The 16,193-nt window shown below is 45.9% G+C and overlaps 1 protein-coding gene across 8 annotated transcripts in view; it reads left to right on the forward strand.

Moving 5' to 3' along the window:
* The window catches only part of LOC135911738 (sentrin-specific protease 7-like), a 157,083-nt gene that overhangs the window by 96,146 nt on the left and 44,744 nt on the right, over positions 1-16,193 (forward strand). For all 8 annotated transcript variants that reach the window (XM_065444093.2, XM_065444092.2, XM_065444089.2 and 5 more), the window contains 3 exons: positions 3,255-3,295; positions 4,282-4,398; positions 12,689-12,811. In XM_065444093.2, coding sequence (XP_065300165.2) covers positions 3,255-3,295; positions 4,282-4,398; positions 12,689-12,811 — 281 coding nt within the window. The remainder of the gene's footprint in view (positions 1-3,254; positions 3,296-4,281; positions 4,399-12,688; positions 12,812-16,193) is intronic.

Genomic DNA, 16,193 nt, shown 5'->3' on the forward strand with positions numbered 1-16,193 from the left:
ATTATAATGACAATTGACTTTGTCTTCAGGCTAGAGTCCTGCATTTACCTTAATTTCTTGATTACTAAAGCTTTGTTCACGTTCATACTGACACCTTAGACGTTCTTGAGCACTACTCTATCACCTTAGCTTGACTTAATATTTAATTAATTTATGGTTTTTTTTTTGTGGGATCGAATCTTGGCCACAGCGGCTGCATTACGATGGAGGTGAAATACAAAAGCACCTGTGTATTAGATTTAGGTGCACATTAATGGTGGATCCACACAACAAATGGCTCCACGAAAATCTGTTCCATGGACGTTTATTCCGCCGCCCGTCCGGCTGCGAAGCGCATCCAGATGACGGATGAAATGAGCAGACGACCGTGCCGGAATAATAAAGATGGCGACACCACCCGAAGCGACTGCCGTCCACCTCGAACCTGTCAAGTCGTTGTCGTCCACTGTGTGGCCCTTAACTTTCAAACTGAGGCTTGTATTTGGTTTAAATTTATGTCCAGAAGCTTCGACAGCAAAGTATTCATGATGAGTGGAAAGCCACACTCCGAAAGCCACACTCAGATTCTCGGCGTGTAGGCTCAGAGTGGCTGCATTGGCTGAACGTGGCCTTGAAGATGTTGTGGCGGCCCGGGCGGATCTCGGTGGTCGTGGTCGTGAGTTACAAATGTTTGCTTGTTTCTACTCACCCTAGATGGTGCCATCGGTGCAACAAGGATTTTGTCATTTGTCCTTTTCACTCTGAATGAAGATGGAGATCGAAAGGAAACGATGGTTGGCCGCAATACCTGTTGTTTTGTCTGAATTGGATGATGACGAGTACTTGTTTCATCGAAGGAGGTGTTGTTGGCAAAAGGACCATATCACCATCAAGCATCTCAGTATGCAAAACTACTTATACCAAGAGCTGTTGGGCCATTTCGATGGCGATGCGCTGCCAAATCGTCTCTATCGCTGACGTGTCCACGTAATCGGTGAGAGTCGTGTCCCACAACTCGGGGAAAGACGTGCTTGTTGCCAGACTGTAGAGCATGCTAGGCTAAATCCGCAGCATTAGACCCCCAGAATCCGGATGCGAAAAATAGGTCATCATTTTCCGTCCGTGGTGTCATGGACGACACACATACAGCATGAATCTGTGACGCGTAGTCACGTGATGCGCCATCTGTCGCGGAAAAGACGGATTTAGTCTGTTGTGTGGATCTACCATAAAGAACCCCAGTTGGTCCAAATTATTCTAGAGTCCCCCACTATGGCGTGCCTCATAATCAGTGGTTTTGGCATGTAAAACCCCGTAATTCAATAATTGATTGGGTTTTACGTGCCAGTACCACAATCCGATTATGAGGCGTGCCATAGTGGGGGACTCCGGAATAACTTGGACCATTTGGGGTTTTTTAAATCGGCAAGGTTCATCAAAATCTACCCAAAAATAATTTTAAAAAAGTTCTTAGACGCAGGGTCCCTCTCAAGCTTTTGGGGTGACTCAAGGCCCCTTTGGGGCCTCACACTATTGTTCAATTTTTGAGGCTCAGCTAGTTGCCGTAGTTCGGTGTATAGGCCCTGCCCTGGTATCCCCCTATTTTCCTTGGTACCCAAGCCACTTTAGTCCTCGATTCTACGATTCTCTAAGGTGCGCATCATTGTATCATATTTATTTTCATCTACTGCCACAATGCAGTGTTTTTGCAAAATTTTATAGACTCTGCTCCCCATAGCATAGCAATTTACAGCAACCATAAGCAGAGTGAGTCTAAAGCATTGCAGCAGACAATCTACGTTCAAGCCACGGCTCTACCACATGGCAGACAGGCTACCTGCAATAGCCACCCTATCAAGGTTACTCACAAATGCTATTAATTGCATAATATTGCAGAGTGCTGACATCACGCAAAAGGCGCACCCTGTATGAAGCTTATGGGGAAACTATGGCAGGTTAAAAAGGAACCGACTACAGTCAACGTCGGATTTTTCAGACTCCCTAGAGGCTGTGAAAATGGCCAAAAAATATGCCATCCTCCCAAATATGAATAAGGGCTCGAATTGCCACAGGCATGTTTGCACGCCGACTCCACCTCGGCACGATTGCTGACAGCGGCAAACTCTTTCAATGAAAAACCATAGCACCGAACAGCAAGAAGCTTGGTAGCGAACATCAAAGCAGCTAGGCCTAGCTTTGTGGCTACAGCTGCCAGCAGATCTGCATGCGAGAGCACTGGTTCAAGGTGGCAAGATAATCAAAATAAGGATGCTGGTGGTTTCAGATAATGCTGTTTCAGACTTGCAGTCACACCAAAAAGTCCAGAAAATCGCACGACAAAGGGTTCTTCAGTCTAAAATTTCAGACATTCTTGGTACATTGACTCAATGAGCAATAGAGATGCCCATTGCCGAGCAAGTTTGCAGGAGTATAGAGTTGCCAGCTGATGGAAAGAAAGAGGTTAAAGTTAACAGTTTCTTCATACTCCCTCTGAAATGAGGTCATTCGTTCATAAATTTCCTTGGGTACAACACCTGAATCGGTGGTCCTATTCGGCATATGCACAATGCATGCTCTGAGTCTTCCATCTTGTCCCAGAACTTTGGCAATTTGTAACCCGCCGTGGTGGCGGAATCAAATCCCAGCCACAGCGGTTGCATTTCGATGGGGGCGAAATGCGAAAACACATGTGTACTTAGGTTTAGGTACACTTTAAAGAACCCCAGGTTGTCCAAATTATTCCGGAGTCCCCCACTTCAGCGTGCCTTATAATCGGATCGTGGTTTTGCCATGTAAAGACCCATAATTTAATTAATTTTAACTTTGCCTACTTGTCCAGTTTTACAGAGTTGCTTCAGTTGATAATGTTCGTGAACTAAAATGAGAGTTCCTTCTATCTTTGGTGTGCTTGACGAATTTGGCGCAGCGAAACGTGCTAATCGGAGAATCGTCAGGTAATGTCTTCTTGTATTCGTTTTCCAGTAAGTTTCACAGCTGACTCCAGTAGGTTGTCCCTGCATCTCTTCATGCATGAACCTTCTTGCACTGTCTAGTGAGTAAGACAAGCATGGAGCAGCAGACGAGGAATAAACCTCTACTGGTCTGAAAAAAAAAAAAAAATCCTTTGAAAAGGGGGCTTGTTGTCTCTGCAATTCAGCAACACCGATTCATGAGCTCAGTATGTCTGCACCTGAAATCGCAAGGGAAAAGAGCATTTGTCGCCCAGCTTTTGTTGGAATTCGAAAGGCAGACTTTCTTTTTATGTGCTTTTGCAGGGGTCATTACAAGAAGAGAGTTCGTCGGGACCAAATATAAAGTGAGTAACTTTCTCCTTGCTCTGTCATTTCTCGAGCATTTCTTGCAATGATGTGATGGGAGGAATGCTGGCTATGGGAAGAGGACCTAAAGGGTGCTCGTATGACTACAGCGAAACCTGTGCAAGACGTACCTGCATAAAGTGTATTAACAGCTAAAACATATTTGCAACAAATCGCCAACCCAGTCTGCATAGAGCCTAATGTATTGGCTAACTGTTTAGCCATAGTCTCTTGCCGTATGCTTAGGTTAGTGTGTACCTTGATGACTTTTTGTCGTATGGAGGCTAACTGCAGCATAGAGGTTCATACAATAATTACTAGAGGGAACTGTGGCACTAGTGTCTGGAGAAGCTGTAAGAGCAGCAGTTCAGCCAGCATGGGAATGATGGGTAGTACATTGATTTGCCTAAACTTTGTCCTGGCTTCAAACGGCTTCATGGCTTTTTAAGCACATAATTTTCAGCAGATTGCTGCAAAATTTAGGATAAAGGCAGATAAAGCATAATAATTAAAGCCACAAGAACATCTTGATCCACAAGCACTAAGACCAGACAAATCTGTGTACTATCCATTATTCCCATGATGGCTGAACAATTGCAGCACCAGAGCTCCCTCTACTAATTATTGCATGAAATTTTTGAAATGCACGGAGCCAGGCGGAGCTACTGACTGAGAAGTCGAAGGTTCGTCTACTGGAGGGCACGACAGAACTCACCGAAATCACCACACCGACTGGCAGTGGGCCAGTACTGCGAGCACCTTCCCAGAGGGAGCGGCAGTATGGCAACGTTGGCATGATGATCAGCTTCGGAGCCAGCTGTTGAAGGAGACGCGACGAACGCGCTAACAGTGGCACGAGCATGTCTCTGTGACCACGTGATTTTTTGTACGATCTCCAGCCATGCCGCCAGATTTTTCGCTTCAGGAGCCATATAATGCTTTTGCATTAATATATTACTATTATTATTTTTTTTATTCGTGGCAGGTTGCTGGTGTATCCCGCACCGCCCAAGACTGGTGGCATCGCTGTCCACAGTGCTGATTTGCGTTGCCTGCGGGAAGGGCAGTTCCTCAACGATGTCATAATCGACTTCTACCTCAAGTGAGTCATTCTTGTTGTGCTGTTGCTGCACAGGAAGTAGTGAATGCCACACTCAGAAGTTTGGCAAGTTTTGGCAAGCAAGGCAGCTGGAGAGCAGGGCCTTTAACAATACCAAGAGATGTCAGGGCTGTGTTAACGAGACTTATAAACACCAGAAAAAAAAAATGTTTGCCATCTAAATGTGCATAAGCATAATCAACGAAAAGAAAAATATTTTGCAGAAACCTTTTGTGCAATAAGGTCAGAAACCCCAGGATAAAAACTGGAAATGGGATTCACCCCAAGCCACCTGTGGTTTTGTTTAGAATTTGTATAGATATCCCTCACCATATGTAACCCATACATGTACGTTTCATTTGCTTCACATAACATGTGTGATACCTGTATCGTATCTTGGGCGCCGAGCGCCACACGTGTTCCGCGCAAGCGCATTGTATGTCAATACGCATGACACTTTTGTTGCTTTGGCCGGATCGAATACAGTCGAACCTCGATATATCGAACAGCGCGGTGATCGCAAAATAGTTCGATATAGCCAGAATTTGATATATAAAATCACGTAGAAAACGCGTCAAAAACTAGCACAGATCAATCAATGAACCAATCGTGGCGCAATAGATACTCACATGAAGCTTCAAACAAAGTATTTATTTCGTTTGCTGAAAGTACTGAAGCAGCATAGCCTGCTTCATATTGGCGACCGCGTGCTTGACCACGGCGTCCTCAACATAGTCCAAACGGTCCACAAGAGACGGTCCAGTGCCTTCTATTGCGCCGCAGTAGCGGCGTACAACAGCCAAAGCAGCTACAGCCTCAGTTGCAGTCGGGAGCGGGGCAGCATCAGCGCTTGCTGGATCAGCCTCGGCAGCGTCTTCGTTTGGCCGCTCAGCAGTCACTTCTGCCGCGATCTCCACGTCTGCCATTGTTCCGGTGCTCTCGTCACCGCCAACAAAGTCCTCAATGCACATGCTGTGTGGCTCAGCACCGACAAAGCGCTCCAACTGGCTCCACGGCTGCCTCGATCACACGCGCACGGCGGGGGCGCGGGCGTGCGTGACTGAGGCGGCGGAGCGCGCGCATAGAATAAAAAACAAATTGGAGCGCGCGCGACCCTCGAGACCGGCCCAGACCGGCCATGGCTGGCTCCAAGCCGCCACGTGTGTACGCCGCTACGTTCAAATGGCGCCCTCGGCACAACCGATGTGGGAGCTGTCGTACGCAGCAGTCTGGAACGCCCATCGCGCCGCCGCTATCTTCGAGAGTGTTGCGGGAAAGCTCGCCTCCTGTCAACAGAGCACACTTGGTCTGGGGCGGCGGAGTTCGATATGTCCATTTTACATCCGGCTCCGTTCGAAATAAAAAATTAAAAATGCATGCGATTTTCCACGTGATATAGAAAGTGTTCGATATACTCAATAATTCGATATATCCGTGTTCGATATATCGAGGTTTGACTGTACCGACAACATGGGCTGTGTGCTGAGGTAGTCACATAGTTCTCGCCATTCCTTTTCGTGGTTATTGGTCCATTCAAAGACAACGTCTTGTCTTGATCGCTATCTCGCAGAAGGCAATTGGTGATATGCCGCCGAGGTTGCAAAGATTTTTTCTGAGATTGCTGCGTTATGACGTTAAATTTACTAATAAACGTTACTAGGACTACCTCAGTTTCACAGCTCCACTGAAAGCATGGGCCCCGTGGGGTTCGCGAGAACTAACGGTGCTGCGATCGAGTCACGCTACCGGCACTACTTCTGGTTGCGCTCCTTCTTCGCTGTGGCTGCGTCGCATGTGGTTGCCAGGGTGTCTACCAACCGGGAAAACCGGGAATTCTCAGGGATTTTGAGTAGTCTGGAAAAAGTCAGGGAAGACTCTGGTCTTATTTTGTTATAGCGCAAGCTTGACAAGGACAAAAGAAGGCACATCAGACACACACAGCGCTTTCTATAACAAAATAAGATATGCCGTACCAACAAGCCCCTATTGCTATCCTCGAAGACTCAGGGAATTTAGGCCTCTATCAGGGAAAATTAGCAGCAATTTTTTTGAAAAGGTTGAAAGTCGCTGTAATGCTGGCTCGAGCAACAGACCGGAATCGTAATGAATCGTCTTTGACGCCCTGTCGTCGGCTGGAGGAGTTGCCAGTGTGCACTCAACGATCGACTTTCCGGGTTCCCGATAATTTGGACGGCTTCGCGGCACCGCCACGTACCCCATAGATTCAACGTATCGGAATGTGTGAAATTTCGGACGCAAGAACTCCTCGCCCTCCGATTTTCCGGACGTTTTGCCCTGACCGCAGGTCCGAAACGGCAATAATCAAAGGCACCATCGCTGCCGTTTTGATTACTTCGTCACCTCGACCGGCACTCTCGCACACGGATCTGCTGGCAGCCGTTGCCACCACTGCGGCAATGCTAGGCCTAGCTGCTTCGACGTTCACTATGAAGCTTCTTGCCGTTGGGTGCCGAGTTGTTTATTGAAAGAATTAGCTGCTGTCAGCAATGGCACAGACTCCGCCTTTGCGTTCCTCGCTATTGGCTTAGAAACTTAGAAAACACGGCGCGTTGCATAATGTCGGTTCCCGAAAGTTAGCTTCGCCTTTGTGCAGAAATGTTACATGGTGAAGCATACGCAAAAGTATTGCAGTGAAGCACAACAAGCGTGAGAAGGGGCTATTGCCACTGAAAACAGTATGTATTCCTTAATTATACACACATGCACCCGGTATTTCCTGTCATAGTACGTGCGCCGATATGCCTAATATGTGTACCGACATGCCTTCAGAGCGTTTTCGAATGTGCCTGCGGCGGTTTGAGCCCCGAAGGGCAGTAAATGACACGATTTTTTTTTCCAACTGGCCAATTTTTCGAACATTTTTGCGACCCCTAGGGAGATCTAAAAATAGGCCGTGGACTGTGCAACTGACCAAGATGCTTCAAATGGTCCTTGAGGCGAACGAGTGGCAGAAGGAGGACAAGAACAGAAATGATGTACACATTGAGGAATAAACGGGAAAGGAAGCTTGCTGTCGCCGTTTTGAAGGAGCTTGAGCTCAAAAAACAAAAAACAAAGTTTTGGCTGATTCCGAGATGCAGGTGTCCCTCATCCACACCAAAATAAACTCGTTAAAGCAGTGAAACACAACGCTCAGGCGTCGTGCTTGGGCTGAGAGTACGTCAGGACAGTTGAGGTTGACTTACGAGTGGTTGAGAGAGAATCTCAATTGTGACAGAGTTCGGGCCTCATACCACTGAGCTTGCTATCAGTTGATAGAAATAGCTCATATTCGAATATATTTGCCTCTATGTGCATCTCCTTTTTATTCGTATTTGTGAATGTCCGACTTCATTTGCAATTTTATTTCGAAAACACTTTATTTGCTGTGCATTTTACTAACCCCTGCCTTCTATTCTCTTTTTGAATAAACACCACTCCTTAGTATTCAAATTGGATTAAGTCGCTTTGTTATTTTTTTCATGTGCTTACTCGAGAGTGACAGAATCAGGCGATATGTTTTCAGCCCCTCTTGACATAAAACATAGGTCTGCATCACTCAGGGAAATGTGCAATGTCACTCAGGGAAAAGCTGGAAAACTCAGGGAATTTGGAAATGTCAACTTGGTAGACACCCTGGGTTGCTTTGTTGTTGCGCATTTGGAGCTTGTCTTCTGTCGACCATGCAGTATGCTGACTTGTTTTGCTCTGGATTGTGAAAGTGGCTACAATCCATCAGCTAAGCACCACTTTTAATGCATAAGCATCCTTTGACGAGTACCACAGACCCATCACGCAAAAAGTGTAATGTTTTGTGTGTGCACAAAAACGGGTAATTTGTGAAGTTAAAACGTTTAATCATTAAAATAACATAAATGTAGGTGATTGGGAGCTTCGTAGGTGGTAAGGAACAAGTTGAACAACAACAAAATTATATTGATACAAAAAATACCCTTAGGTTAACATAGGGCTTCATACAAAATGCAGGGGGAGCTTATAGTAGGGGTGCGCTAAATGAAATTTAGGGTTGGACCAACTTCAAATTTGGACAGAGGGGAACTTAAATTTGGGGGTGGGCCAGCATGCAATACGGCCAACTTTCTCTCCAAGGAAATACACAGTTCATATAGGATGTAAGGAAGCTCTCCATTTGCAGATGGTGCAATAAACAATTATTTTTAAAGCTTGTTTATGCTATCTGGTAGGTATATACCGTATTTACTTGAATCTAGGCCGGCTCCGATTCTAAGCCGACCCCTGAATGTCCGAAGCCAGAAAAAATTTTAGAAAAGCTTACCTTGAATGTAGGCTGAACAAAAAAAGTGAGGCCAGTGTTCACAAAATGATAACAGCATTTATTTAATATGAACATGCCAAGCTCACTCTACGTCGTCACCACCGTTAGCCTTGTCCCCGTAGCCCAGACCACCTGTACGCTTGTGGATGTGCGCCAGCTAGCGTGCGTGCGCCCATGCATGCGCAGACAGTGCGGCATCGCACGTGTCGAAACGCGGTGCGATCTCGGTGAACAGCTCCTCTCTTATTGCGCACTTGTCTTCCTTATCGTTGTCATCTCCTTGTTGCGGCACACTTAAAAGCGTCTCCCCTTGCCCCTTCCAACGAAGGACGTTTTTCTCATTCATGCTGAAGTCCCGCCTGGCTTTGTATGCCTCTGCGGCTAGCACAACTTTTAGTTTGAAAGCGGCACTATAGCGCGCCATTACGATAACACCACACCACATGCCGATACCATAGAACCAGCTCCGGTACAACACAGGTCAAAGCGGCAACATCGCTCGTGTACTTCAGTTGGCTACTGGCCCAGCTAGTAGTGGCTGCGATGTTGACTTTTCTAGATGGCATTAGCTGTGGACCATATTTATCATTTTCAGTAACAAACTGGCACGTTTTATTTTAAATCCTCGAATCTAAGCCGATCCTAGAGTTTTGTAATGATTATTTAGAAGAAACTATCGGCCTAGCTTTTAATAAATAATTTATTTCTTTGCTGCCTTATTTCTTTTTCTTTCTTTTGCTTTTTCCCTCATTAGCTATTCTACTTTTATCCCCCTCCCACATAATCGATTATGAACTGCCTTATTTGGTGGACATTTCCAGTCACAATTGATGCCGTAGTAGCTTGCAAAGCTGTTACGCATGGTGAAAACTGCAAACTCTAATCATGAAGTCAGTAAAGCTTTTCGGTAGAGTAATAAATAGATGCAGAAGAGCGAACATGTGTGCAATACCAAGGTGCTGGACTTGACCGCAGCTCCGTTGGTCCTCGCGACCACCGCGGGGGCCACGTGCTTACTCTGGCCAATGTGCGGAGCTGCGAAACTCTACTGGTTCTAGTAACATTGTGTGATACCACTGCTGCCAGAGACCTTGCATCGGTCTGTCTCCTCTGGGCATAAAAGAAAATGAGTCACATGCCAAGCTTCCATTTCCTTGTCCTATGTTACACCTCTAAGCCAACAAATTACTCTTGTTGCCTGTCATCCGGTGTTGGCCAAAGACCTTTAGCCAGAAAATTCATGCTCAATATTGACAGGCAGCAAGAAAAAATATTTGGTTCTCTGGTATGTTGTCTATAGGCAACACTCGTCCATAAAGGATTAAGCTCTCGCCATGGTTGCTTAGTGGCTGTGGTGTTTGGCTGCTAAGCGCAAGGTCGCGAGATCAACTTCCGTCCACGGCGGCTGTCTTTCCAAGAGGACGAAATGCAAAAACACCTGTGTACTTAGGTTTAGGTGCCTCAGGCGAACCTCAGGCGGTCCAAATTACACCGAAGTTCCCAGTACGGCGGGCCTCAAAATCAGATCATGGTTTTGGCACGCAAAACTCCATAATTAAATATTTTTTTAAGGTTTAAGCTTGACCTGCATGGTACAATTTTCCGCCCATGGAAATAGGCCACACGCACATTGGATGCCACTCCACCACTGCTTCTAACCTGCCGCAGTTACTCGGTGGCTGTGGCTTTACACTGCTGGTCACGAGGTCACGTGTTCCAATTGCAGTCCTCCACGGCCGCATTCCAACAGGGTCAAAATGCTGAAACACTTGCATGCTACGCTTTGGGTGCACGTTAAACAAACCCAGGTAGTCAAAATTCAACCAAAGTCCACTACAGAGCCCATCATCGCAAGTCTCTGTGCAAACTCGGGATGATAAAACCCTTAGTTTACTTACTGCTGCTTCCACTGCCCATTGTCTTTTGCAGCGCATTCGCACTCACGAGAGAGAGATAGTTTGGGTAGAGTTTCGACTGTCTTCTCATTCTTCCTTTCTTTCGTTGATGCTCCCCTCTCACTACGGCTTCATTCTTGTCATAACAATAGTAAGAGCTCCACATATTTTTTTATATCCCGGCATTAGTATATTCTCAAAGATGCGTGGGACAACGAGTCTATACCAGCTGTTTTCTCCAGATAATGAAGCAATTTCACTAAGGGTTATGACTGTTAATGTACAATACATTATTAAAAGATATATATATATATATGTTTGTCCAACCAACAAAACCAATGTCATCATGGGATGGAGTGATGCTTATGCTGCTCATTTTGTGATGTTTCTCGCCATTGCATCCACATTGTGCTGCAGTACAGCATAGCAATGGCTTGTGTGAATTTGAAATTTTCAGCCATAGCAGATTGCAAGCGCACAATCAATAAAGGACAGAAAGAAAATGTGGGAGGTTCATGTTCTGTCAGGTTATTTTCTCTTTGTCCACAGTGTTGGCTCTGGCTATCTTCTGCCTTGCGCTAGTTCCTCAGAAAATGAAAGTTGCAACAGCCTTTGCCTTGCCTTAACCCCCCCAGAAAGTTCCATCGAGGGGCCCGTGCTTTTAAGAGTGCACCTTGATGTTGAACATCCTTTAAGCATGACGAGGAACTGTGTGAGTGTCATGGCTGCCTTGTCATGGAAACTTGTCATAAATGCCACCACGTTATGGATAGGTAGTACGGTTGTGAGCTCATGACTGCTATAAATAAATCAGCAGGAAACGATCTAATATGGGATAATGAATGCATTATTCTTACTTGCAGTGTTATACCAATGCTAATAGAAATGTAATATCGTTCTTCAATTCTTATGCTTAGGAATCCCTTCAGAAGATGCTTTGCAATGAATGATGTGAATCGGTGCACTCCAGAAGGCGTTCGCTTTCCCTAGCCACTTGAGATGGCCTGCAAATATTGCATACCTGAGAGAGTCTATAAAGGCCCAAAGGGGACCGGCAGTGTCTCTTTAATATAATACAGTCAGACCTCGATATAGCGAAGCCATACTTGCAGTGAAAAACTTTGTTGAATCACGAATTTTGATACCTGAACTGCCACACAGCAGCCTTTAAACTGGAAGCCGTCAAATGTGCCCTGGAGCACAGTAAGTGCATGGCAGACAGGCACTTTCACATTGATGAGAAGTGTGTATGATACTGGTGGGACCAGAAAGAACCTTTGGCAAGCACGAGCAGCACAATACGCGCTTTCCGGGGTAAGCCTTGTAAGCATCTGGAACTTGAAAGCGAGTTGGAATTCATATTTAGCGACAGCGAACAAGGACGGAAGGCAGACGACACCACAATGCGTTGTAGCGCATTGTGTTGCCATCTCCCTTCTGTCCTTGTTTGCTGGTGCTAAATACGCTTTCCAACTCCAACATGCTAACATGCCCAACAAATGGCAATGTTGAAAGCGAGCTTCTGAGTTGTATCACTGAGGTGGGAAGCAGTAGCTGTGCTCTGTTAATGGACATGCCGAGATTCAAAATGCTAGAGTTGGCGCGTGCAAAGCACACACCACATGAAGATTTTAAAGCAAGTGCTGGTTGGGTTCGGCGGTTCATAAAGCGAAACAATTTGTTCATCCGGCGAAGAACGACTACTATGTGCCAGTGGCTTCCTCACGAATGTGAGGACAAGCTACTAAGCCTTCAGAAGTGCACCATTGTATTGCAGCATTAAGGTGATTGCATCCTGTCGCAAATCACCAATGCAGACCAGACCCCAGTATGGTCTGACTGCCCAGAGGGCTGCACGATTTAATTGACCACAATTCAACCCATTTTTCAACCAAAAAAGGAAATAATAATGACTAAATAAATAACAATAAACTAAAGAAAGTAATTAGTTTATGGGCAACACCTAAAATAATCACGCCCGAATTTTTAAAAAAAATGTGGGGTCCTTGCATGAGATTACACGGTATTTAATTTTTTTTAAGAGGGTTCTTGTTAGTATGGCCAGCACATTGACATGGATGCCTTCTTGGTTCTGTGACAGGTACCTGCTGCTGGAGCAGCTAAGCGAAGAGGTGCGGCAGCGGACGCACATCTTCAGCTCCTTCTTCTACCCACGCCTGACGCAGCGGCTCAACCCTCGTGCACCGGGACAGCAGGGCTTGACGTGAGTTGTTTTAGAAGAGCAACAGCTATTGCAAGTGCCATTGGCAGTGTATGCTGTAACCCTAATTATTTAAACCCATTCCCAACACAGCACGCTGGGCGACAGTAGTTTTTGTTGGCATCCTCATTATCCCTGTCATTCGTCATGTGACCATCTGTTCCCGTTTCAAGTGCCGGTAAATCTTTTGAGTTAGCCCTAACTCAACTGCGGATGACTCGCCATGACAAAGTGATTTCGACACACAAATAAAACAGAATGCAGACCTGCCAACTCTCCCGAATTTGTCACAACGTTTACAGTTATGGGCTCATTCTACAATTTTACTACTGTAGCATCAAGTTCTATGCAAGCGAGATTGAAGAAAAAAGATGCATACAGTAAGAAATTGGGTGGTCCAACCTTGGACTGCATTTTCTTGGCAATGCAAGTTGCTAATGAGGGCTACTCGCTTTGAGCAGGTCTATTCTGACAAGATCCTGAAGCTGTCGAAATTGGCAACAGAAAGGTTGTCGAACAAGTTGCCTAAACATAAATAATGTGCATATGCATCCCACAAAATGTGTGTGCTCAGGGCACGCAAACCAAAGTGCGGCCTGCCTCGAACATTTTTCGAACAACTGCATCCATGGCAATTTCCATTTATTGACTTGGTATTCCTTCGTGGTGGCAGTGAAATTTTGTAATGTTGAAATAGTGAACAAACACACTTCGTTATATTGAGGTTTAACTGTACTTCCATTCCCATGCTAGCCAAATAATCGCCACGTCAGAGTTGCCTCCAGTAATTTTCATAGGAAGCTCCGTGGACAGAACCAATAAATATGGCAGCCAAATCATCCATAGCCGTTACCATGGTTACAGTTCAGGCCACTTATAACGTAACTGCTTATAGTGCAGAACCGGCGAAAATCTGGCCTTTTCTTGAGTCCCATTTACCCTCTCGTAGAACTCAATGGGCAGCCTACTTCCGTTAATTCTATGCTGACAGGACCAGCGAAATTGATCAAGTTATCTGGCAGGTTGTGTTAACAAGATGCATAAAATAAAGCCAGAACACGCTGTCAATACATTTTGCAGTATTTTCAAGAGTCCCTGAATCAAATGCGGGCCCACTTTTCTGAGTGTCCAAAATAGAAAACTTGCCTAATGTAGAAATTACATTGAATCTCCTCAACACAGTAGAAATCTAATGCCCACCCGATTTATTAAGGGGGGACACTGGTCAGAGACCTATTTTCTTTACTGACAGTCCAAATATAATGAAACTAGGCACATATATTAAGTTTTTTCTGCTGATTTCAAATATGCAACTGTTTTTCCTGTAGATCAATTAGTTCCTGAGATATTAGAAAATTATTGCTATTGTCTGCCCAAACAATAGAAAAAAAATTACTCATCAGAAATTCAAAATTAACATATGGGTAGATACTACAATGTTTAAGGAGTGCAACGCTGGAAGCAGTTTTCAAATTGGGCTAACATTAGAGATTTAGCAGCCCACTGAACTTTGTGCTCCCAACATGGCGACTGGACAAGAAAAACAATGCAGAAAAAAAATTCCTAGAGATAAAAATAAAAAATATGCTTCCAGCGCTGCATCCTTTATAGTTTCAGCTTCACATTGCAAAAAGAATTATAGTTCTAGCTGCTCTAGGTGCTGAGATATCTCTTGGGCAAACTTGCAACCAGACACAAAACAAAGTTTTGAGAAAAAGGCAAAAAACAAACAAAACTAAGTTTATCAAGTACAAGCAAAAAATAATTACATGTTTACATCTCCAAAGGGTTAATAAGCCCCAGGAATGTAATCAGTCTGTTTTTTTTTCACCAACGTGGCGATTTTTCAAGGCCTGCTGCATATTTTCTCTACATGCACGCTTGCATACTGATGCTCGGCTTCTGCGCAGGTCTTTTTCGAGCATGCGCTTTTCGCTTTGGGCACTTGCGTTGAGGCTCAGCTCAGTGAGGATGGCTGCTGAGGTTCTTGCATTCCCGCTGTTGAATTTCATTACGGCTTCGGCCACAGCAGCCTCCACCGTAAACAATGAGGCATGCGACCGCTTGGGAGAAAGTGCCCATATCATTGAATGTAGACTCTCGTTGTTATTTTGAGTCTTCCCACGCAAGCATCGTTCCAGGAGTTTCTTCTCTGAAAGGCGCTCAAATATGGGCAGCAAGGCCTCACCGACATGGGGAGGCAGATTGCGGGGGTGCCTTGGGGCAGGCTCACCTCTGGCTTTTGCCGCATTCTGTTTGCACCACGAGCTAGGCCCTGGTGGGCAAAATGAGTGGTTGGCCTTGGTGTCGTTGGCAGTGATATGATAGAATGTGGCCATCACTGCCCTGTTCATTGCATCCACGTCTTTGTGGGTTTTCAGTGCCCACCCATAATATGAGCTGATTCTGTTGATCAGCTCTCCCGTAAGTTTGCCCCGTCCACCGAGGCTGTTGGAGCCAGAGCCCTTATGCTTGGCTACTGCGTTTCTTAGTGCTGTGCCCATACGCTTCTCGACATGGTTTACGCAGTCCTCTTTTTCAATGGGTATGTATCCATACACCTTTTCTTCCACTAAAGCAAGGTGAGTCCTGCTGTCGCCGTCGCAGAGAACAGTGGTGTAGCGCATGTTGTGGCGCTCGAGCGACCTCTTGAAGAGAATCAGCGCGGCCTCCACCTCCATCTCACCTGCCTTCTTCGTCGTATTTTTTTGACAGACATGGCTGGCTGCCCATGTTTCGTAAGAAGGGTCACCCTCCTTCGGGCCCGACTCGCATCCGGCACAGTAGTTGCTTAGGACAACATAGTCCAGCACCAAACCACTGAAAAGTTCGATAACCGTGCCGACGCCAACATGCGATGAATGTCCGCGCGTCATCCACGATCCATCGTAGGAAACTGCGATGTTTCCCGGATTGCTTACGTGCAGTTCGGCGTAGAGGTCGCGAACCGACTGCGCGCACTTGGTGACGAGCTTTTGGGCCGCGCGATTGGCAGCAGGCGTCAGCTTTGTTTTCACATATGCCTGCCACGTTTTTGTGTGCAGGCCTCGATGGCTCACATTCATTGCCGCGAACACGTCGTTCAAAGCCGTTTGGCGATTGCCAGTGGCCTGCATGGCACGCGCGGCGAGGACATTCACAATAAATGGATTCACTTTCTGAGTGCCGTCGACGCGCGGCGAGCTCCATGCCGACGACGTCTTATCGCAATTATCGCACACAAGGTGCAACTTCACCGCAAGTCCATATTCCCGTTCGTCTCTCACTACTTTGACGCCACCACTGCACGTTTTGCATTTCGCGGACTCTTGTAAAGCGTTCACCGCATCCAAGCACAGAATGGTGAATGGAGTTCCGCCGAGTGGTTGGGCGTCGGCGCTGTCAG

Source organism: Dermacentor albipictus, chromosome 5 (assembly GCF_038994185.2).
Source record: "Dermacentor albipictus isolate Rhodes 1998 colony chromosome 5, USDA_Dalb.pri_finalv2, whole genome shotgun sequence".
NCBI classification, from domain to species: domain Eukaryota; kingdom Metazoa; phylum Arthropoda; class Arachnida; order Ixodida; family Ixodidae; genus Dermacentor; species Dermacentor albipictus.